This window comes from Megascapheus bottae, chromosome X (assembly GCF_031878675.1).
Source record: "Megascapheus bottae isolate mThoBot1 chromosome X, mThoBot2.hap1, whole genome shotgun sequence".
NCBI classification, from domain to species: domain Eukaryota; kingdom Metazoa; phylum Chordata; class Mammalia; order Rodentia; family Geomyidae; genus Megascapheus; species Megascapheus bottae.
In genome coordinates, this window is record NC_143547.1 from 80,827,082 (window position 1) to 80,850,376 (window position 23,295).

Genomic DNA, 23,295 nt, shown 5'->3' on the forward strand with positions numbered 1-23,295 from the left:
TTGTCTGACATTTTCATAAGAGTCCTTGCCTGTTTCTTAAACAGCCTCAGAGAAAAGGAGTTATTGGTTGTCCCACTTATGTGGTAAGGACATGGTCCAGAGAAGGAAAGCCTATTCAAGGTCACATAGTGGGGAATGACAGAGACAGGATTTGAACTACAATTTAGCTCCCTTTTCCCACCACATGGGATATCATAGCAACCACTCAAGTGAAGGGCCGGGAGTTGTACACAGGTTTGAAAGTGTCCCTTTGCCATACTTTTCCCTTTACTCACTGGGCTCCATATTGGACACCTTCATGGCACCTAGAATTATGAAGAAACTACTTAACTATGAATATCAACATATATATGACGTGTGTGTGAATATACATGTAGTAGTACATTACAATAAACATGTTTTCTAGGGAGAGCTCCCATTAAAACACACACAGTGCACTTGTTCTCATAAACTTGAGCATTCACACCACTCCAATCCAACTCTCAGATATGTATTCTAGAGAATCTTATACTTGTACCTGGTGAGACATTCTAAGAGGAACTTAAAAAAATCCCTTTGATGAAAAGCACTAATTACATATTTGGGATCATGTAATAATTAAAAATATGATAAAGTCTGGGTACCCAGCCTTAATTTTGCATTGTGTTGTTGGATGTGAGCCATTCTCTCCTGCGGTCACTTTTTAATCACCTAGGGCTCCAGGATGTACAAGATTTACCCATAAGAATCTGTGACAACCTACTATCTGGCAAATATCATGTAACCCTTTTATTAATCACAATAAAAAAATGTTAGATTGCAAAAAAAAAATCTGTGACAAAAGGCAAAATACTAGTCAGGTAGGTGCATGGCTTCTTAACATCTTGCAGCCAAAGGGAAAAAAAACACTCTAAAGCTCAGAATACACTTCTCAAACAATGAAGGTATAACATCTCCAGAACTCTTCCCAAAACAAGAATAGATAATAGTCCAAACTATGACTGAGACATGTTAGTCAGGAATATATTCTGCTCCCTGTCCCCAGTTCCTGTCAATTCACACATATATTTGCAACTCAAAGTTAGCTAAAGAAGGGAAGTCTTCCTATAGCTTTCCTGTGACTTAATAAAGCTTGTTTCTCTGCTCTCACCAAGTCTCTTTATTTATCATATGGAGGTGAGTAGAAGAACCTGATATGTATAACTCTTGGAAATTGGGCCTTGAGTTTAAAACTCCAGTTTCAACATGAACAGAAGAATAGTCATAGTGGCATTATTAGAAATACGAAACATGTCAGTGCAATATATTGAAAATGAACTTTACACTTTGGGAGGGAGTGGGGGAGGGGAAGTGGGAGAAAAACATGGAAAAGGGTAACAATGTTCAAGAAGTAATGTACTCACTACCTTACAAATGTAACTGTAACCTGTTGCATAACCTGACAATAAAATAATTTTTTGCCAGTCCTGGGCCTTGAACTCAGGGCCTGAGCACTGTCCTTGGGCTTTTTCAAGGCTAGAGCTCTACCACTTGAGCCACAGCACCACTTCCAGCTTTTTCTGTGTATGTGCTACCGAGGAATCAAACCTGGGTCTTTGTGCATGCTAGGCAGGCACTCTACAACAGGCCAAACTCCCCACCTGAACATTTTTCCTTTATCTCTTTTATTCTCCGTAATCATTTTTCCTGTCTACTCTTTACTTATGTACATGTATATACCTACTTATCTCTTCTAACTTTACCTCTAAAATTTATCCTAACCCAATACAACTTCAACTAATTTTTTTCTTCTTCCCTCACTCAGCTTTCCCATTAGCTTCTCCCATAAAGCTTAACTCTCATCCCTTCCCATTTTATATCCCGAAACATCTGGAATTGTTTCAACAATACTCATCCCTCTGTCTCCTTCCCACTGCCACCATGATTAAGGAAGGTCCTCCTAGAACATAAACATACACTTTTGATCCGATATTCATGTAAAAGGATTGGAATAGTAATAGTGGCTTCCCATCTTGAAAGACAAAGAGTCCCACACAAAGTGTTTTGGGCACTAAAATCAACTGTCAACTAAAACCTTACCCATCTAATCCATACACCACTGCCCAACCATCACTGCATCTTAATGAAACACCAAGAAACTACCAACTGAAAGTATATTGGAAAATAAAAAAAATATACAAATCTTGGATACCGATGCACAATTCCAGTGAAATATCATGAAATTCATGAAAAATCAAGGTGACAATATAAAAAACCGGTAATGACACAATTAAGGACTTAAGTGAGGATGAAAAAGAAGAAAGTCCAAACAATAACCTCAACAAAACAATATTAATGAAGTAAAAGATGTTTAATGAACTGGAAGAGTTTCAAGAGAATTTTAAAAAGCAAGAGAAGTCAAATAAACCGCTACAGAATGAAAACATCTAAATGAATTGATTGTGGCAATAAAGGATATGAGAAACAAATTCAATAAGGATTTGGAAACTGAAAAGCCATCACACTGAAATCCTGGAAATAAAGAAGAGCTCTGGAAGGTTGAAGGTAAAACACAGGTAGTAAACCAACCAACCAACAAACAAATACATCTGTAAAAGAAAAAAAAAAGCACTTAGCTGGACGCGGTGGCTCACACCTGTAATCCTAGCTACTCAGGAGGCTGAAATGTGAGGATCACGGTTCAAAGCCAGCCCAGACACTAAAGAACATGAGACTCTTATCTTCAATGAACCACTAGAAAACCGGAAGTCGGGGCTGTGCTTCAAGGGGTAGGGTGGTAGCCTTGAGCTGAAGAGCTCAGGAACAGCACCCAGGCCCAGAGTTTAAGCCCCATGACCAACAGAAAAAAACATTTAGAAGATAATGAGGGAAATTACATGACCACTCAGATTCCATCAAAAGATCCAGCCTATGAACTATGGGGATACAACAAGAAGAAGACATTAAAAATGAAAAACACTGAGAAGCTATTAAAGAAAGGAAACATTGAAATGGGATAAACAGAAGGAGACACAAGAAAGAAAAACAAAAACCTCATTTCCATTTCTTGGAGTTCTTTTTGTGAAGCATTTTATGTGGTCATACGTAATAACTAGAATATATCTATAAATCTACACATTAATCCAATCAATAGTAAAAGACAAATAATTACACTTGGACATGATTAATTAAATAGCACTCTAATCACATGCACACTGAGAACAAAGGAAAATACACTTAGGAGAGGATCCACATTGCTTGAATGAGTATTTTCTTTAGCCTTTCTTCTTCACTCACTGAAGTCCTTCACTGTGTCATTGTTGGTTTTTTAGGGTGACATGTATTGCATGTTTATATATTCTGTGATCTTTTGCTATGATTTAGATACATCTGGGTTTAGGGTATGTGAATGGTATTTGGTATAGGTACAGTGAACAGTTGTGATGGGAGTGGTAATGTGAGTGCTTAACTGTAACTAGAAAATAATAAGAGTTCTAAGGTAAGGGAAGGATGAAGAATAGGTTGCCAGCAGGGAAAAGAAATGAAAGTTTACCGAAGAAAGATAAAGAAGAAAGGAAAACGGACAAGGAATGCGAGAAAAAAATAAAAAATTAAACAGCAAGAGAACAATTAAATCAATCAATTAATGGGCAAGTAAACTAAACTGACAGTTTTCACAAGAAGAGATAAAAAATGGGTAATAGGGGCTGGGAGTTTGGCCTAGTGGTAGAGTGCCTGCCTAGCATGCACGAAGACCCGGGTTTGATTCCTTGGTTCCACATACTAGAAAAAAAGCCAGAAGTGGTGCTGAGGCTCAAGTGGTAGAGCTCTAGCCTTGAGAAAATCCAAGGACAGTATTCATGCCCTGAGCGCAAGCCCAGGACTGGCAAATAAAATGGGTAATAAATACATGAAGAAATGTTCAACATCTTTAGCCATAAAGGAATTGAAAATCAAAACCTGACTGATTCCATATCACTCCAGTCAGAATGGTATCCACCAAAACAAACAAACTGCAAATACTAGATTGAAAATGTGAGGAAAAAGGAACTGTCAAACACTGTTGGTGGTAATGGAAACTAGTACAACTACTATGGCAATCAGTATGGAGGATCTTCAAGAGACTAAATGTAGGGGCCGGGAGTTTGGCCTAGTGGTAGCCTAGCATGCATGAAGACCTGGGTTTGATTCCTTGTTACCACATACATAGAAAAAAGCCGGAAGTGGTGCTGAGGCTCAAGTGGTAGAGATCTAGCCTTGAGAAAGTCCAAGGACAGTGCTCAGGCCCTGAGCTCAAGCCCAGGAGTGGCAAAGAAAATTTTAAAAATTTTGTAGATCTTCCTTATGACCTTACAATACTATTACTAGAAATATGTGTATATTCACATACACACGTGCTATGAAATATTACCCAACCATTAAAAATGAAATCATGTTATTTGCAGGAAAATGGATGTAATTGGAGAACTTCATACTATGGAGCAAGACAAGCCATAGTCAAAGCCAAAATTTCACTTTAACTCCTATATATAAGCTAGACCTAAAAGATAAATATTCGTACACACATACAATTATGTTGATAAACATAGAACATGACTCAAACTAAGAAACTACCTATGAAAATAAAAGAAGAAAAAAAGAGTAAATAGATTTTGTCATACATTTGTAAAGAAACTCCGTGAAAGCTGCCCAGACTGGCTTCAAGCCACACTCCTCAGATCTCAGCCTCCTAAGTAGATGGACATGAGGTCCTTTAAATGTAAGAACTGAAACTTTTTTAGCTCTTTGTATATAACTTCAGTATATATGTTTATATTTTTCATTCCATCTCAATTTTGATATTAGATGCATACACACACACAAACACACACACACACACATATATATGTATATATTACTGGATTTGAACTCAGGGACCCTTGCTAGACATGCATGCTGTCAACTTGAGCCACATCCCCAGCCCTTTTTCTTTGTAGTTATTTTTCAAATAAGGCCCCACATTTCTTTCAAGTGGGCTAAAATCTTCTTATTTACATTTCCCACAGAGCTAGGATGAAAGACACACATCACTTCTTGATTGAGATGAGTCTCACTAACTTTTGTCAAGTCTGGTCTAAAACTGTGCTCACAATCTCTGCTTCCGAAGTAGCTGGAATTACATGCATGAGCCAAGCAAGCTCAGCTATATAAATTACAAATATTTCAAAACTAATAAGAATACAAAGAGCCCAGAACGGTGGCTCATGCCTGTAATCCTAGCTACTCAGGAGGCTGAGATCTGAGGATCAAGGTTCAAAGCTACCCTAGGCACAAAAGGACCTGAGACACTTATCTCTAATTAACCTCTAGAAAATGGGAAGTGGGGCTTGGCTCAAGGGTAGGGTGGTAGCCTTGAGCTGAAGAGCTCAGGGACAGCACCGAAGCCCAGCGTTCAAGCCCCATGACCAACAGAAAAAAAGTACAAAGAACCCTACCTGTAATATCTTATAAACACTTTCTCCCATTTGCTTTGACATCTACCCTCTTTCAGTTTCTTCCCTCAACTTATAAAATAAATTTATGTTTACTAGCACATGAATACATTGTGAGATGTTTTTTGTTAGTCCTGGGGCTTGAACTCAGGGCCTGAGCACTCCTTAGGCTTTCTCAAGGCTAAAGCTCTGCCACTTGAGCCACAGCACCACTTTGGCTTTTTCTATATATGTGGTACCAAGAATCAAACCCAGGTCTTCATGCACGCTAGACAAGCCACTCTACCACTAGGCCAAACTCCCAGCTCCCATTCTTAGATTTTTTTAAATTGAACCAAATTTAAGTTTATTCAAATTTTTGTCAGTCCTGGGCCTTGAACTCAGGGCCTGAGCAATGTCATTGGGCTTTCTCAAGGCTAGAGCTCTACCACTTGAGCCACAGCACCATTTCTGGCTTTTTTCTATATGTGGTACCGAGGAATCGAACCCAGATCTTTGTGCATGCTAAGCAAGCACTCTTACCACTAGGCCAAACTCCAGGCCCCTCTTAGATTTTTTAACAGCTTTTCATGTTTTCAAAAATGTTTCATAAAGCATGTTTGCTAAATACGTGCATTGTGTACAGTTTAAATTGGGTAAATATATCTATCTCCTCTATCATTTATTTGTGGTAAAAATCATTCAAAATCCTTTCTTCTAGCTTTTGAAAATATATAGTACATTAGCATTATCTATTGTCCTCTAGTATACAGTAGCACACAAAATCTTTTTGCTATCTAATTGTAACTAAGTACCCATATATTAACCTTTTTCCATCTCTTCCTACATCCTAATCCTGTCAACTTTTTGTAACCAGATTTTACTGTACATAATCAGAATTTTACTCTACAGAATCTCTACATAATCAATAATTTTATATCCCACATGTTTGTGAGTTAAGAATGTAGTCAAAATTCAAACCCAGGCTTATATATGCTTTTACTTGGTTCCCACTAAGTGTTGAGACTAGGGACTCCCTTATGTGCTTGATGCTTTCTTTTAAAGGTGTACTGTAAAACATGTTCAGACTATGCTAAAAGAATCTAAAGAGGTCCCACAGCCCCCTCTGTTCTCATATCATAATGATATGATTGTTAGTCTATAGGTTTGCTTGTGCTCCTTCTGCTAATTATTGAAAGTCATTATACCTTTTCATGAGATCAGGCCTGTCATTCTGTGATAAAATTGGGATCTTAACTGAAATTTCCAGGCATAGTAAACAGGCTAATGAAAAACAACAAATGTAACCAAAGAAGCGTATAAGTGGTAGCTGGGCGCCCTCTTATGGATAATCTGGATAAGGATCTTCTTGACAGATTTCTGGATCTAACTGATAAAAGTTACAACTTAAAAACAGGTTAGTGATGGCCCGGGAGTTTGGCCCAGTGGTAGAGTGCTTCCCTAGCATGCACAAAGACCCAGATTCCATTCCTCGGTACCACATACATAGAAAAAAGCCGGGAGTGGTGCTGAGGCTCAAGTGGTAGAGCTCTAGCCTTGAGAAAGTCCAAGGACAGTGCTCAGGCCCTGAGCTCAAGCCCAGGACCGGCAAAAAAAAAAAAAAAAAAAAAACCAACAGGTTAGTGAGCTCTCCAAGAAGAGACTCGGGACCATGTATTGAAGTAAAGGGACTGAGTCTATGCTTCTTTGATCTTCCCTGATTGTTTCCCTAGATGGTTTGCTTTTCTATTGGGTTTAAATGTCCTCATCTAGTTTGCTTTGCTCATGTATAACATTTTTGTTGGGTTTGTTCCTCACATCTTATGTGGTTTGGGCCTCTACAATGTTTGTGCTAGCTGCATTTGGAGCTGCTGGTCTTTGAGAAAAGAATCCACCAGCAGTCCTCCGGCTCTCCAAGAACGACTCATAATTTGGCCTTTTATGGGGTGGCCTCTCAGTTTTTTGTGGCTGAGTTTCCATAAAACAGTAACAAGGCCACGAGGAACTTGATAAGTAGTCCAGCTAAGATTGGATGATGATGGTTCTCTGCCTCTCCTGGTGAATTTGGAGATTAACTCGAGAGCCTATGTGACTTTTACTTGAACCACATGGATTTCAAATATAAACAAAAGTGGGTAACTACAAAATATCCCTTACAGGGTTCCAGAAGCCTTATGTTAATGTAAGAGTTTAGTGGGGAAGTCAAAGAAAATTCCATTCTTTGAGTCTTTTATACACAGGTATACAAGTCACTATGGTGCCACACAATCTTAGCTATCAAGATAGAAAACATACAGTTCCATATTTGGTGGCACCTTAGTATGGCTACACCTATGAATGTAATATTTGTACTGATGTGGTATTTATATGCACCCATCTATGCCTGTGTATCCCTGGCTTGATAAATATTGCAATAGTTTGGACCATCTTATTAGGAAACATAGAACAACATGAACCCATCTGAGACCAATACCTAGTTTTATTTTCTTCTCAAAATTCTGTCTGCTAGATGGGGATACAGTAAAAGGAAAAAACTGCTCTTATGGCTGAGCTTAAGGAAGCCAGATTGCTCTAGGAGACTATTTCTCTATACCATAACCCCATCTTATGAATGTATTACACCTGGGGTACTGGTGCACTGAACCATGATTATAGGCATCTCAGGGCTAGATATCAATCAAATCCTTAATATAAAGGCTTAAAAGACAGAAATATTTCAAAGATTATAATAGAAGCCACGTCCAGTGATGCATGCATGGAATCCTAGCTACTTGGAGACTAAATGCTGAGGATCATGGTTTGAAACCAGACTGGGCAAAACGTCCATCAGATTCTTGTCTGCAATTAACTGCTGAAAAGAGCTGGAAGAGGAGCTGTGGCCCAAGTGGTAAAGCACTAGTCTTGAGCAAGAAAAAACAGCTCAGGGACAGTGCTCAGATTTCAAGCCCCAGAACAGGCACCCCAGGACAGGCATGAATAGATACACACACACACACACACACACACACACACACACACACACACACACACACACACACACACGCACACACGCAGAGAGAGAGAGAGAGAGAGAGAGAGAGAGAGAGAGAGAGGGAGGGAGGGAGGGAGGGAGGGAGAGAGGGAGAGAGGGAGGGAGGGAGAGAGGGAGAGAGGGAGAGCTTTTTAATAGAAATGCAATTTCAAGAGGTAGGCATTGTCATTTCAAAATTAAAATGATGAGCTGCCTATACTATTTGTTACTTGGGATGCTGAGATTGAGAACATTACGGTTCAAGGTCACACCATCCAGAAAATTTCACAAGACTCCTCTTTAACTAAGAGTTGGCCACAGTGGCAGTCACCTTTCCTTTCAGCTACATGGAATGCTGAGATCAGAAGGATCGTGGTTTCATGATATCCCAGGCAGAAAAGTCCACAAGGCTTCACCTCAACAGAAGCCAAGTAAAGACAAGAGAAAATAATGAGGGGTGCATGTGATAACAGGACATAAATATATGTATATATGTATATATGAAAATTTCTGGATAAAACACATTAAAATATCCAAAAAGATATGATTTATAAGCTTTGTGGCAATCCCAAAACGAAAACATATTGCAGATACACTAAAGAACCGGAATGACATAACATCAGAGAAAGTTACTTAGCCACAAGGGGAAATAGTAAAAGAGGAAGGAAAAATAAATGACCTACATTAGAAAATAAGTAGCAAAATGGCAAGAATGAGTCCTTACTTATTATTATCTTGATTATAAAAAGATTAAATTATTGGGGCCAGGAGTTTGTTCTAGTGTTAGAGTACTTGACTAGCTTGCACAAAGATCCGGGTTTGATTTCCTTGTTGCCACATACATAGAGAAGCAAGAAGTGGTGCTGTGGCTCAAGTGGTAGAGCTCAAGCCTTGAGAAAGCCCCAGAACATTCATTGCTCAGGCCCTGAGTTCAAGGCCCAGGACTGGCAAGAAAAAGATTGAATTATCTTACTAAAAGATATAAAACGATGAAATAGATTAAAAGCAAAATTTCAACTATATCCTGACTAGATGAGATCCACATGACCTATGACATGCATAGATTGGAAATGAAGAGAAGAAAAAATAATCCATGCAAATAGAAACCAAAATAGGAGTCATCATTTTCATACGAGAAAAAATAAATTATAACTCATACTGTAAAAAATATGAAAATCACTTTATATAATGACAAAGGGGTCACTACTATAAGAAAATGTAAGCCAAAATTATATGCATATAATATGGAACACCTAAATATATAATAGCTCTAAAGGGAGAAATGGTAACACAGTAATAGCAGGAGACTTCCCTGTCTCTACTTTCAGCAGTGGACAGGTCATCCAGGCAGACAGTCAAGTAAAAATTCCTGAGCTACCAAACAGACTTAATAGACATTTACAGAACTTTCCAGGTAATAGCTGAAGAACATACATTCTTCTCCAACTGCACATAGAACATGAAAACTTGACCTTTAGCTACTAAATAGGCTATCAAGATCTGGATCCTTGTTGAATAAAGTAGGCAACAATGGGTATGCACTGAAGTCCCTTCTTGTCTGTCTGTTTCTCTCTCTCTCTTTCTCCCCCCCTCTCACTCGCTTGCTCGCTCGCTCTCTTCCTCCCTTCCTCTTTCTCTCTCTGCTTCCTGGGTATCACGAGTCAAACAACTTTTCTCCATCACACACTCGTCTCCACGTGTCTCTGCCTCACTACGGGCCTATAGAAACAGAGCAAGCCAGTCATAGACTGAAAGCTCTGAAACTGGGAACTCAGACATCACAGAACAAAAAGTCCTGGACCTGCCCAGCTCTCACAAAAGATCTGTAATTTTTCTATAACTCAACAGTCCCAGATCTTCTGCGTTTCTTTCCTCATCCCTGTCTCTGATGCCATAAAAATGTAACAACGATCTAGGAACCTTAAAAAGGAGAAAGGGGGCCAGGAGTTTGGCCTAGTGGTAGAGTGCTTGCCTAGCATGCACAAAGACCCAGGTTTGATTCCTAGGTACCACATACATAGAAAAAAGCCAGAAGTGGTGCTGAGGCACAAGTGGTAGAGCTCTAGCCTTGAGAAAGTCCAAGGACAGTGCTCGGGCCCTGAGCTCAAGCCCAGGACTGGCAAAAAATGGAGAAAGGAAGTTGGCCTTAATGTTTCTGCCACTCAGGGATGTGGTGATCAAGTCCACCCCACAATGACCGTACACTTTTTCCCTTGTCTCTGCTAATGGATGAGCTTCATGTTGACGTGCTAAGCCCCAGTTTAGTTCAGGTTTCAGATGACTATATGGAATAATGGACCATTATTCTGTCTATTAGGATCATCTCAATTACTATTCAAACATTATACTATCATGCCTCAGATGTACCAAATGTTCATTTTATTTCAGGGTCCTATTGTCCTGAAGTTTATCATTGGTAAATGACAATAAAAGCACTATATTTGTGTCAAATCATGGGACTATGTTAAAATTTCAAAGACCATATGAACAGAAAGGGAGAAGGCAGCCATCTGTAAGCCAGGAAGAGAAACCTCAGGAGCAACTAACCATGCTAACCACTTTTATCCTGGACTTCAAGCCACTCAATTGTATTATGCCACACAGTCTTTGGTATTTAGTCACAGCAGTCTGAACAGACTAAGAAACTAAGCCAGGTGCGGTGGCTCATGGTTATAATCCTAGCTAATTAGGAGGCTGAGATCTGAGGATCAAGGTTCAAAGCCAGCCTGGACACAAAAGTACCTGAGACTCTTATCTCCAATTAACCTTTAGAAAATGGGAAGTGGGGCTTGGCTCAAGGGTAGGGTGATAGCCTTGAGCTGAAGAGCTTAGGGACAGTGCCCAGGCCCTGGGATAGGGCTGTAGCCTTAGGCTGAAGAGCTCAGAAACAGCGCCCAGGCAGAGTTTAAGCCCCACGACCCACAAAAAAACCCTATTCCAGGCATCTTCTTCCTCTGCCCCCACAGGTATTATGTTAGCATGTCATATCTGCCTTTCTTTCAAAATATGATATGATCCTAGTTTACTTCTTACTACTTTTACTTTTCCCAGTAGTAACTAAGTTGTCTACACTCAAAATTAGAATTCATTGTATTCTCTCTCTGTCTGTCTCTGTCTCTGTCTTTGTCTCTGTCTCTCTCTCTTTTGTTGTTGGTGGGACTGGAACTCTGGCCTGAGCATTGTCCCTGAGCTCTTCAGCTCAAAGCTACCACCCTACCCCTTGAGCCACATCGCCACTTCTGGTTTTCTAGTGGTTAATTGGAGATAAGAGCCTCACAGACTTTTGTGCTCGGGCTGGCTTTGAACCACAACCCTCAGATCTCAGCCGCTTGAGTAGCTACAGTTACAGGCATGAGCCACCACGCCCAGTGTCATTGTATTCTTTCTAGTTGTACTATGTCCCTTAAATTAATACACTTCCATCTTTGTATTTATTGGTTTATTTATTTCTACTCCCCAGCTGAGTGGAAAACTTCATGAGAGTAAGGAAAGCAATGTGTGATATTCACTGATGCATTCCCAGCATCTAGCCCAGGGTTCAACTAGAGTAATTGTTCAGTTGGCATATATTGAATAAGTGAGTAAATAAATGAACTCTGTGAGGCTGATTCTATTATCTGAGTACTGTAGTGATTGAGTTGCTATAACACAGCATGCAGACATAATAGTTACTATTGCAGAATTACAGTTCTTAGGTGAATCCATCATCTAGACTTATCTAAGAGAAAGATGGAAAAGAGAAGACCATGTGGAGTATAGAACAGGAATATTGATCCTTGGGATGGTGGATGGGAATGTGTAAGATATTTACATTTGGTAGAGAATATTTTTTCATACTTACAGGTTGTTGAAAGACTGCCTGAGTTACAAAGGATAACAAAAATACACTGCTTCTTCTCTGAGGTAATCATTCTTGGTGTATTGCAATGAGGTGCATTAATAGGTGATTGAGAAACTGCAATGGACTTTCTATCATTCCCCTGAGCAGAGCATAGGGCGGTCGACTTAGCTGGCATAAATTTTTCCAGGACCATGTTCACATTGGGGAGATATGATCTTGTGATAAAGCAAACCACAAGCTGCAATAGCCCCTCTCCACCCCACAGGCTACACATCCTCTTTCCAAACAACACATTACCTGCAGCATTCCACAGATTCCCCTTCAAACATAGCTACTCTAGTCTTTCCATTATCTATCAGGCTGCACACACACGTCATGACAGTGCTCCATTAAGCTCTACTTCACATCAAGTGTCACATCATCTCACAGAACTATGTCACCGAACAAGTGACAAGAAACACATATTTGTAGAATGGGTAAGGAAAGTCTATGACAAAGGGGCATTGACAGAGGGATCATAAAGCTAACTCTACAGCAGAGGGCGCCAGAGAGCTTCTCCTGTCTGGAAGTGCCTGCAGGCACCTGTTGGGTTAATTTCCTGACAGATGATAGTGAGCCAAAGGAATCAACTACAATTTCCTTCCTTCCTTTTCTCTTTTACAACTTCTTTGTTTTCAAACATATGTTTGAACTAAAGATTTCATGCGTGCTAGACAAGTGTTGTACCACTTGAGTCAGTGCATAACATAGCCACTGCCTTTAAAAAAAAAAAAAAACTTAAAAAAAATTTGCCCTGGGGTCCAGAGTTTGATCTAGTGGTAGAGTGCTTGTCTAGCGTGCATGAAGACCTGGGTTTGATTCCTTGGTACCATATACATAGAAAAAGACAGAAATGGTGCTATGGCTCAAGTGGTAGAGCTCTAGCCTTGAGAATGCCCAAGGACAGTATTCAGGTCCTGAGTTCAAGCCCCAGGACTGGCAAAAAAAAATATTTCCTTCTTCTGCCTGAGACTGAATGCATTATGGCTCTCAAAAGATATCAGGAAAACAGTTCTATTCAGAGTGGCCTCAAAAATATCTATTTTAGCCAGGCAAGATGGCTCACGCCTGTAAACCTACCTACTCAGGAGGCTGAAATCTGAAGACCAAGGTTCAATGCCAGCCCAGCAATACAAAGTTTATGCTACTGGCACAAATGTAAACTTGTTTAGCCACTATGGAAATAAGTATGGAGATTCCTCAAAAAAGAAAAAAACTAAACTAAAAATACCCCTACTATATGATGCTACTATATCTGATAGACTAGAAATCAACAAAGATACATTTATATTTATGATCTTTGCAACAATGCTTCTAATAGCTAAAGTGTAGAATCAGCCCAGGTACCCCACAACAGAAAATATTGGATAAAATAATAATAAGATATTATATATAATACGATATATATATCATATATCCCAAAAATTATATATGTCATGGCATATATAATAATATGAGACATTACAGAGACATAAAGAAAATGAAATCATGCTATTTGCAGCAAAATAGATGGAATTGGAGGGAGGATATTTTGGTAAGCAGATAAGCCAAGTTCAAAAAGCCAAATAATTTGTTTTCATTTATATGAGGAATCTAGACTTCTATATGTACATATATATGTATCAATATCTATAAATATATATACATATATACTTCAATCATGATTCTATTAGATTATATAGAAAGATGAGTAGAAAGAGAATGAGAAAAGGGCAAAATGGAGGGTAAATAATTTCAAAATATCATGAAACTATGTATAATGATGGTATAAGAAATCTTAGTGAGCAGGGTATGGTAGCTCACACCTGTAATATAGCTACTCAGGAGGCTGAGATCTGAGGATCTTGGTTCAAAGCCAGCCCAGGCACAAAAGACTCTTACCTCCAGTGACCCACTAGAAAACTGGAAGTGGCACTGTGGGTCAAAGTGGTAGAGCTCAAGGACAGCACCAAGGCCCTGAGTTCAAGTCCCACAACTAACCAAAAATAATGAAATAAATGCAAGTTGTTGGACACTGGAGGATTGGGGTGAGGAATAAAGGAAGTGAAAGCCATCAAGTGGGTTAATCTGAACAAACCAGAATATATGTACATCTGAAATATATCAAAACCCATGGTAAAATTAATACATGCACATAAATTGAATGAATGAATGAATTAAAGGAAAGTAAAACGGGTTTAAATGTAGCAAGCAGGCACCAGTGGGAGAAGAGGGCTAATGAAAAGGATGATAAGAATGAACAGAGTTCAGTTAGTTTATTGTATGTTTGAAAAGAAAAACCAAAATCTGTTGGAATTGATTTTAGAAGGGGAATGGGATAGAGTAATAAGAATTAGGGAAGAGGGTGGTCAAGATACACTGTGTGAAAATGTCCCAATGAAACACTCCTTATACAACCAATATATGCTAATAAAAAATGAGGCCCAATGAAGAGGGTCAAGATGGTAGAAGTATTCTACATGCATATATACAAATAGGACAATGAAGTCAGGCAGGCACCATGGGCTCACACCTGTAATACTGGCTACTCAGGAGGCTGAGATCTGAGGATCGTGGTTCAAAGCCACCCCAGGAAGAAAACTCACCATGAAACTCTTATCTCCAAATTAACCCCTCAAAAAGCAGAAGTGGTGCTGTGGCTCAAGTAGTAGAGCAGCACCCTTGAGTACAATGACTCTCAAGGGCATCGCCTAGGCCTTGAGTTCAACTCCCACAACTGACAAAAAAAAATGAAATAGAATATATTGAGATACTGAGAAGGCTGAGACCAGTTCAGAGCCAACCAGGGAACAAAAGTGTTGGAAACTCCACCTCCAACTAATCGGCAAAATGCTGGGCTGGAGGTATGTCTCAAATTGCAGAGCACCAGGCATAAGGAAGAAAGGTGAGCAAGAGTACAAGGCCCTTTGAAATCAAGCCCGGTATTAGGAAAGAGAGAAAGAGAGGGGGGAGGGAGTATTGACAGAGCACAAGCAAGCAAGTGGGCCTAGTGGTAGAGTGCTTGTAAAGCATGCACAAAGCCCTGGGGGAGGAGGGGGGAAGAGAGAGAGGGAGAGAGGGAGAGGGAGAGGGAGAGGGAGAGGGAGAGGGAGAGAGAGAGAGAGGGAGGGAGGGAGGGAGGGAGAGAGAGAGGGAAATGAGGAAATGTTAAAGAAAGAAAGAAGCTGGGCGAGATGGCTCACGCCTGTAATCCTAGCTACTCAGGAGGCTGAGAGCTGAGGATCAAGGTTCAAAGCCAGCCAGGGCACAAAAGGATCTGAGCCTTTTAACTCCAATTAACCTGAAGAAAATGGTAAGAAGGGTTTGACTCAAGGGTAGGGCAGTAGCCTTGAGCTGAAGAGCTCAGGGACAATGCCCAGGCCGAGTTCAAGCCCCATGACCCACAAAACAAACAACAACAACAAAAACAAAAAACAAAAAAAGAAACAGAGATAGAAAGAAAAAAGAAGGGGCCAGGAGTTTGGCCTAGTGGTAGAGTGCTTGCCTAGCATGCACAAAGGCCCGGGTTCGATTCCTCAGTACCACATATATAGAAAAAGCCGGAAGTGGTGCTGAGGCTCAAGTGGTAGAGCTCTAGCCTTGAGAAAGTCCAAGGACAGTGCTCAGGCTCTGAGCTCAAGCCCAGGACTGGCAAAAAAAGAAAAAAGAAAAAAGAGAGAAAGAATGAAACGAAGAGGAAGAGGAAAGTAGTAAGGGAGAAAGAAGGAAAAGAAGATGAAAGTAGAACAATATAACTTGTTGAAATTGTTTCAGGAAATGCCGGGAAGGTTAAGGGAGCGTGATAGAAGGAGTGAAGTTGGTAGAGTAGGCTGTATTCATGTATGGAAACATGACGGTGAAATCTCCTTTGTGCAACTGTGTGCTAATAAAAAAAATCTTGAAAAAAAAGACCTGATAGCTCTTATTTGGTATCATTAATATATATTCATTTTTAAAGGGGGGAAAAAAGGCAGCTTTTTGTGATGAACCACCCCAGATGGAGTGCCATGCATAATTGGCAGCCAGCCTGAAGAGAGTAATTTATAGTGTGATTCTTTTTAAAGAGATGCCTTCTTTTTACAGACATGCCTTCTGGGCATGTGAGTTACACAAAAGAGACTTCCAGAGGCAGATGTGCCCGTATGGGTTGCTCTGGCACCACACATGTTACAACCCAACCCCCGGAATTGGTTGGTGCCACATGTCTTGTATCCAAGATTCATAACTGTTTCTGGAATCAGTTTGCTTAACTTTGAAGTCCTACTGTGATCCTGGGTGTGGTCTTATCACCTGCTCTGTATCTTCATTTCCTTATGTTATTATTGTGTACACAAACTACAAATAACAAACATAAAGCACTTAATGGGGTACCTGGCAAAAGTCAGTGAACAGTCAGAATTTTGTTAGTATTCTTTTTAAGAAAATCTTCTCAAATAAATTTTAAGAAGTGAATATAATTTCTTTTTTTTTTGCCAGTTGTGGTGCTTGAACTCAGGGACTGAGCACTGTCCGTGGGCTTTTCTAAAGGCTAGCATTCTACCACTTGAGCCACAGCACCACTTTCAGCTTTTTCCATGTATGTGCCACCGAGGAATCAAACCAGGTCTTTATGCATGCTAGGCAAGCACTCTACCACTATGCCAAACTCCCAGCCCCTCTAGTTTCTTTTTTTATTAGCACTGGGATTTAATTGTGGTTATTTCCACAAATGGTTATACTTTGATCAAAGTCACCCTGCATTATTCTTATTCTCAATTCCTCCTCTTTTAAACAATTTTAGTGGGTTTCATTATTCTACCATTATACATGTGTATGACATAATTGTGAAGCAAGGCTCACAGAATGATGTTGGCTTTCTTACCATCAGAGTCTGTTTCAGAATCAGAGTCATTATCACGCTTCAGAATATTTCTCATGTTTTCTTTTAGTTGAGTTTATTTTTTCTCCTTTGCTTGGATATTCCTTTTGAATTACTAGATGACCTCTTTCTTTTGTTCTGTAATGAACACAAATAAAAGTTAACTTCTAAAGAAATACTTTGGAACACTGACTTTATTGAATTTATTTACTACTTGAAGAAACGTTAAATCAATATTCAACTGGATATGTTTAAGTCTTCAATAAGAAAGTTTATAGCTTTTTCAAAGTTAAAAAGAGATTTATTTTGCTTTATGATTTGGGTCTAAAGTCAAAGGGCTGTGTCTGGTGATAGCCTACTTGTTGGTAGTCAAATTACTGGTATCTTTAAAATGCCTTCTGAAATAATAGCTTTGTTTGGTTCTTTATGTTCTACTGAAGTATATTCACGACAGCTAAATTTTAAGAAAATGGTTGTAAGAATCAGAAAATTGATAAAACATAGACCATAGAATATTAAAATTTTTCATTAGCAGAATTGATTTCCAAGAACCAATCAAAGCAAGGACTGCATACTTTTGTAAGAGTATAGCTTAGAAAGTAACCATCTTCATAAGAGTAAAATAATTTACATTTACGTAATGCTTTAGAATTTACCAAGTGCTATTCAAACAAGGCAGTATGAAATGTTTCCTTTTGAACTTAGGCTCAATGGTTTCCCTCATTTGTCATAATCGGTAGAAACCTTGGGCTCTCCAAGCAGAGATTTACAATAGAGCAAAACCTAGACACATAGGCCATATAGTATGACGCTAAATGAAAGGACCTCCAGGATATAGAAACAAAAGCCACATAATGAGTGATTGTTGTCCTTGATGTACTATGCTATCTCTCATGTTTTTTGCTGTTCCTTGGTTATCTCATATTGTTACAGTATTTTACCTTGTTATCTGATATATTGTATATATGCTTATTTGGTTATGTGGAATAGGATAGGGAAGGGGAGAAAAGAAGATGAGGGGTGAGGGTGGGGGGAGGGAAATGGGGACCAAGACATGAGAAAGGGTATCAATGTTTGTGAAGTAATGCACCTTCTATCTGGTGAATATAATGTAACCCTTCCATTAATTACAATAAAATATATGAAAAATAGAAATGTTTCCTTTTTCAGAAGAACAAAGCAAAACTACAGAAGTAGAAATCATGGAATGGGAGTGTTGCTTAGTGGTAGAGTGCTTGCCTCACATGCACGAAGCCCTGGGTATGATTCCTGGGTATCACGTACACAGAAAAAGCTGGAAGTGGTGCCATGGCTCAAGTGGTAGAGTGCTAGCTTGGAGAAAGCTCAAGGAGAGTTCCCAGATCCTGAAGTTAAGCCCCAGGACTGGGAAAAAAAGAAAGAGAGAAATAGAAGTCATAAGGAAAGCTTAAGGAAACTGGAAATAAGGAGGACAAAAAAATTACTTTTCAATTTTCAGTTAAGATCACAAAGGACATAGATTAGAGCAACAATTTTTCTGTCTCCCCAAAGTGGGAAAATCCTAACAAATTTCAGTCCAAGAGATTTTGTTTGATTGTAGAGATTTTTTAAATTGATATTAATAAAAATCTATGGTAGCTTAGAAAGAGGATTTTCAAATTAAATATTTTTTCTGCAGAAGCTCAAATCTGAGATAATTATAAATTGAATAAAAATAATTGAAAACAGCCGGGCACAATGGATCTGGCCTGTAATCCTAGCTACTCAGAAGGCTGAGATCTGAGGATCTCCGTTTAAAGTCATCCTGGGCACTAAAGACTATGAGACTCTTATCTCCAATGAACCACCAGAAAACTGAAGTGGTGCTGTGGGTTAAGGGGGGGGAAGTAGCCTTGAGCTGATGAGCTCAGGGAGAGCGCCCAGGCCCAGAGTTCAAGCCCCATGACTGACAAAAAATATAATAATTGAAAACAATAAAAATTATTTTAAGGTTACCTGTAATTCTAATTGTATGAGTTCAAATTCTTTGTGAATTTTCCACATATAAACAAAAATATTCAGATACTAATACTTAACCACTATCACAAAATACAGGTTTATCTGTCAAGCCCATTTATCTCCATTCAATTTAATGTAGACACAGAAATTGGAGCAGAAGAAGAAAACGATAAATAACACAGAGGACAAAAGATAGTTTTTAAAAAGCTAGGTATGGAGGTTCAATCCTATAATCCTAGCCATTTGAGAGGCAGTGATTGGGGGAACACAGTTTGCGGCTAACCTGGCCATAAAGGTTTACAAAATTCCATCTTGATCAAGGGCAGAGCGTGGGGGCACACATATGTCATCCCAGAAACAAAGGGATGCACAAATGAGAAGACCACAGTCCAGGGGCTGGGAGTTTGGCCTAGTGGTAGAGTACTTGCCTAGCATGCACCAAGACCCAGATTTGATTCCTCGGTACCACATACATAGAAAAAAGCTGGAAGTGGTGCTGAGGCTCAAGTGGTAGAGCTCTAGCCTTGAGAAAGTCCAAGGACAGTGCTCAGGCCCTGAGCTCAAGCCCAGGACTGGCAAAAAAAAAAGAATTAGGGGTGGGGGTGGGGGTGAGGGAAATGGGGTCCAAGACATGAGAAAGGGTATCAATGTATGTGAAGTAATGCACCTTCTATCTGGCGAATATAATGTAACCCTTCTATTAATTACAACAAAAAATATAAAAAAAGAAGACCACAGTCCAAATAACAACTAATCTCAGACATAATGCAAGACCTTACATTGAAAATAATGCCTGTAACCCTTCTATTAATTATAATTAAAAAAGAATGTTAAAAAAAGAAAATAATGCAAGAGGAAACCAGTAGGATGTCTCAAGCAGTAACACAACTTCTTAGTAACTACAAGGCCTAGAGTTCAAACTCCAAAACTACCCCCCCCCCCGAAAAAAGCAGAAATAAGCAGAAAGAGATTTTGGTATACTGAATATAGAACACTAAGCAAAGCCATACTGTTATACCCATTAAAAAAACAACCAAACAAAACTTTGTAGCTGGGTACCAGTGGTTCACATTTGTAATCCTATCTATCTAAGATGCTTGAAATCTGAGGATCCCAGTTTGAGGCCAATCCAGGAAGAAAAGTCCATGGGACTCTTACCTCCTATTAACCACCAAAAAGCTGAAAGTGGAGCTGTGGCTCAAATGATAGAGAACCAGACTTGCCTTGAGCAGAAAAGTAAAAAGACACTGTCCAATCCTGAAATACTAGGAAAAAACAAACCCCAAATGCAAACCCAAAACAAAACAAAACCGAAAAACACCTCCTTTGTAATATTATAGGTATGCAATCTACTAAATGGGTTAAGAAAAATTCAAAATATTATTTTCAACACCGAACTCTTCTATTAATAAAAAATAAGCACCACATGAATTGAAATTTAAGGAGAAATAGCTAAAATTGGCATCAGATTTTAATTCTTGCATATGTTCTGGTTTTTAGGACTTAATAGATGAGAGCCCAGTGTGGTGGCTCACACCTGTAATCCTAGCTACTCAGGAGGCTGAGACCTGAGGATCAAAGTTCAAAGCCAGCCCAGGCACAAAAGGACCTGAGACCCTTATCTCCAATTAACCTCTAGAGAAAATGGGAAGTAGGGCTTGGCTCAAGTGTAGGGTGGATGCCTTGAGCTGAAGCTCTTAGGGACAGTACCCAGGCCAAATTCAAGCCCCATGACCCACACACACAAAAAAAATAAAATAAAATAAGATTAAAAAAAGAACTTAATAGATGAGGAAAGCATTCACCACAAAAAAGAAAAAGCTTGATATACAGAAAAGTTCTTCACTTAATATAAATTTTGATAATGGACTCCAAATTTAATAAATGTTCTAATATATCTTAAAAACACACTTTTTAACAACTAACTGTGGTTCTGGTTTTTATTAACTACCTAAGATTCCCCTAATAAAAGATGACAGATTAAACTGTTTTGGCAACAGAAATTTTCTCACCGTTTTGGAGCCTGTAAATCCAAGATCAAGATGACATCATAGATTGCTTGCTTGTAAAGCTGTTTGCTGAGCTTCTGGACTGCTACCTTCCCCTGTGTCCTCACATGGTCTCTGTTCTGTGTTCATGAAGCTGCTAGCGTGTCTTCTTTTTCTGATAAGAATAACATTCCTGTTGGATTAGTATCCATTTTCATGACCTCACTTAACCTTAATAACATTCCTTAAAGCCCTAGCCACAAATAGTCACTTTGGAAGTTAGGCATTCAACATGCGCATTTGGTGAGAGAGAGGCATCATTTATTCCATTACAAAGACTCTTCAGAGAAAGTCCTCATATTTCAAAAGATCCCAATTGTCCATTCCTGTCTCTTTTTTGTTTAATTTTTTCAAAGATACAAACATCCTGCTTATAATGTAATGGCAGAGTGCTGTATTTTTTTAAAGTATATATGCTTAAAATATAATTTTGCATATAATTTTATAGCATTTTATCATAGTATAAAGAAACATTATAATCATATATAAGTATTTAAATTGAATCCTTTTGGGTGTCGGTGGCTCACACCTGTAACCCTAGGTACTCAGGAAGCTGAGATCTGACGATCTTGGTTCAAAGCCAACTCAGGCACTAAAGTCTGTGAGACTCTTATGTCCAATTAACCACTAGACTATCAGAAGTGGGGCTGTGGCTCAAGGGTTAGTGTGGTAGCCTTGAACTAAAGAGCTTTCAAGCCCCACGACCGACCAAAAAAAAAAGAGTGAGAGAGAGAGAAAGTTATGGTGAAGACAAAGGACGGGAGGAGGAGCCTCGCAACGTGGCATGGGCAGCCATGCAGCATTTCAACACATCCGGAAGCAGAAAAGGGTAGAAGAGGACCTGACTTACCAAGGGTCTCAAGGATGATTAAAAATGTCTGGGAGCCAAATGCTAAATAAGGAAGGAAAGCGGCTGACACGGATAGATTGAAGAAAATGTTGTCAATGTGCCTAAGGAAGACAGTGTCGAAATGTACACTGGACAGAAGAGTCTAAAAGCAAGCAAGCAAGCAGTCCTCAGAACAAAGGTGCCACACCAGCTCACTCATATTCAACATGGGCTGAATTTCCTGTCCAGGTGGAGGAGGCTATGCCTTACTTGGCAAATAGCTGCATCAATGGGCCCAAGAGGCTGAAGTGTAGAAAAGCCCGGCAGGCTCAGAGGGCTACTTTTGAGAATAAACTCGTTAGTAGGAGTGGCAGGGATGGTTTCCAGAGCCTTAGCTCAAGCAGCCCAATTATCTGTGGCCATTCTAATCCCCCAGACTTGGAGCCTGAGCGGTGGTGGCCCTGGAGTGGAAGACTTAGCTGAGAATTGGGGCTCTTTGGAAGTGTGAGGTTCTCCCATCCCCACTCCGGAGCCCAAGGCCTCCCCCTGGAAACTGCAGAATAAAACACTGCAGCTATGAAAACGGGCACACTCTCACCTGCCTTGCAGGATCTGTTACCCTGGCTCACAAAATGCACTCAGCACAACCAACCAAAGCTAAGGAAACCATGGAAACAGTTTTCAGGTACTTAGTAAAAAGCTTTGCACAGATCCAGGGATAAAGGTGAAAGGGTCTGTGTACCAGTGTAAATGAGCTGCTACTGCAATCAATTACACTCATCCCTTTGTTCCTAATGAAGCTTTGCAGCTCCAAAGTAACTGCTTTCTTTCTTTTCTTTTCTTTCTTTCTTTCATTGTATTTTATTGTTGGGATAATATATAGAGGGGTTACAGTTAATTTGTCAGGTAGTGGGCACATTACTTCTTGAACCTTAATACTCCTTCTCATGTTTTTGTCCCTCCTCCCCCCTCCCCCTCCCAGTCATCTTGTTTCTCCCTTCCCTATTTCAAATCAATAAATAAGTGCATATACAGTATACCGGGTAACAAAGTCAGATACAGTAACCACACGAGATTAACCATAATTGGGGAAAAAAAGAGAAAAGAAATAACTTCACACAGTACATTAAGAACAACAATCACAAAGATAAACCTCTTGTTTCTCTTTCTTTGTTTCTTTCTTTCTTTCTTTCTTTCTTTCTTTCTTTCTTTCTTTCTCTTTCTCTCTTCCTTTCTTCCTTCTCCATCTTTCTCTTTCAGTCTTTCTGTTCTTTCCTTCTTCCTTTCTTTCTTTTCTTCTTTCCCT

The 23,295-nt window shown here is 39.4% G+C and overlaps 1 protein-coding gene across 2 annotated transcripts in view; it reads right to left on the bottom strand.

The window, feature by feature from the left end:
- Positions 1-23,295, bottom strand: part of LOC150041443 (double-strand-break repair protein rad21-like protein 1) — a 55,502-nt gene that overhangs the window by 26,016 nt on the left and 6,191 nt on the right. For both annotated transcript variants that reach the window (XM_090325993.1, XM_090325994.1), the window contains exons 2-3: positions 21,125-21,275; positions 17,139-17,273 (exon numbers count right to left, since the gene is read on the bottom strand). In XM_090325993.1, the coding sequence (XP_090182119.1) occupies positions 17,139-17,193 (55 nt within the window). In that variant the 5' untranslated portion in view covers positions 17,194-17,273; positions 21,125-21,275. The remainder of the gene's footprint in view (positions 1-17,138; positions 17,274-21,124; positions 21,276-23,295) is intronic.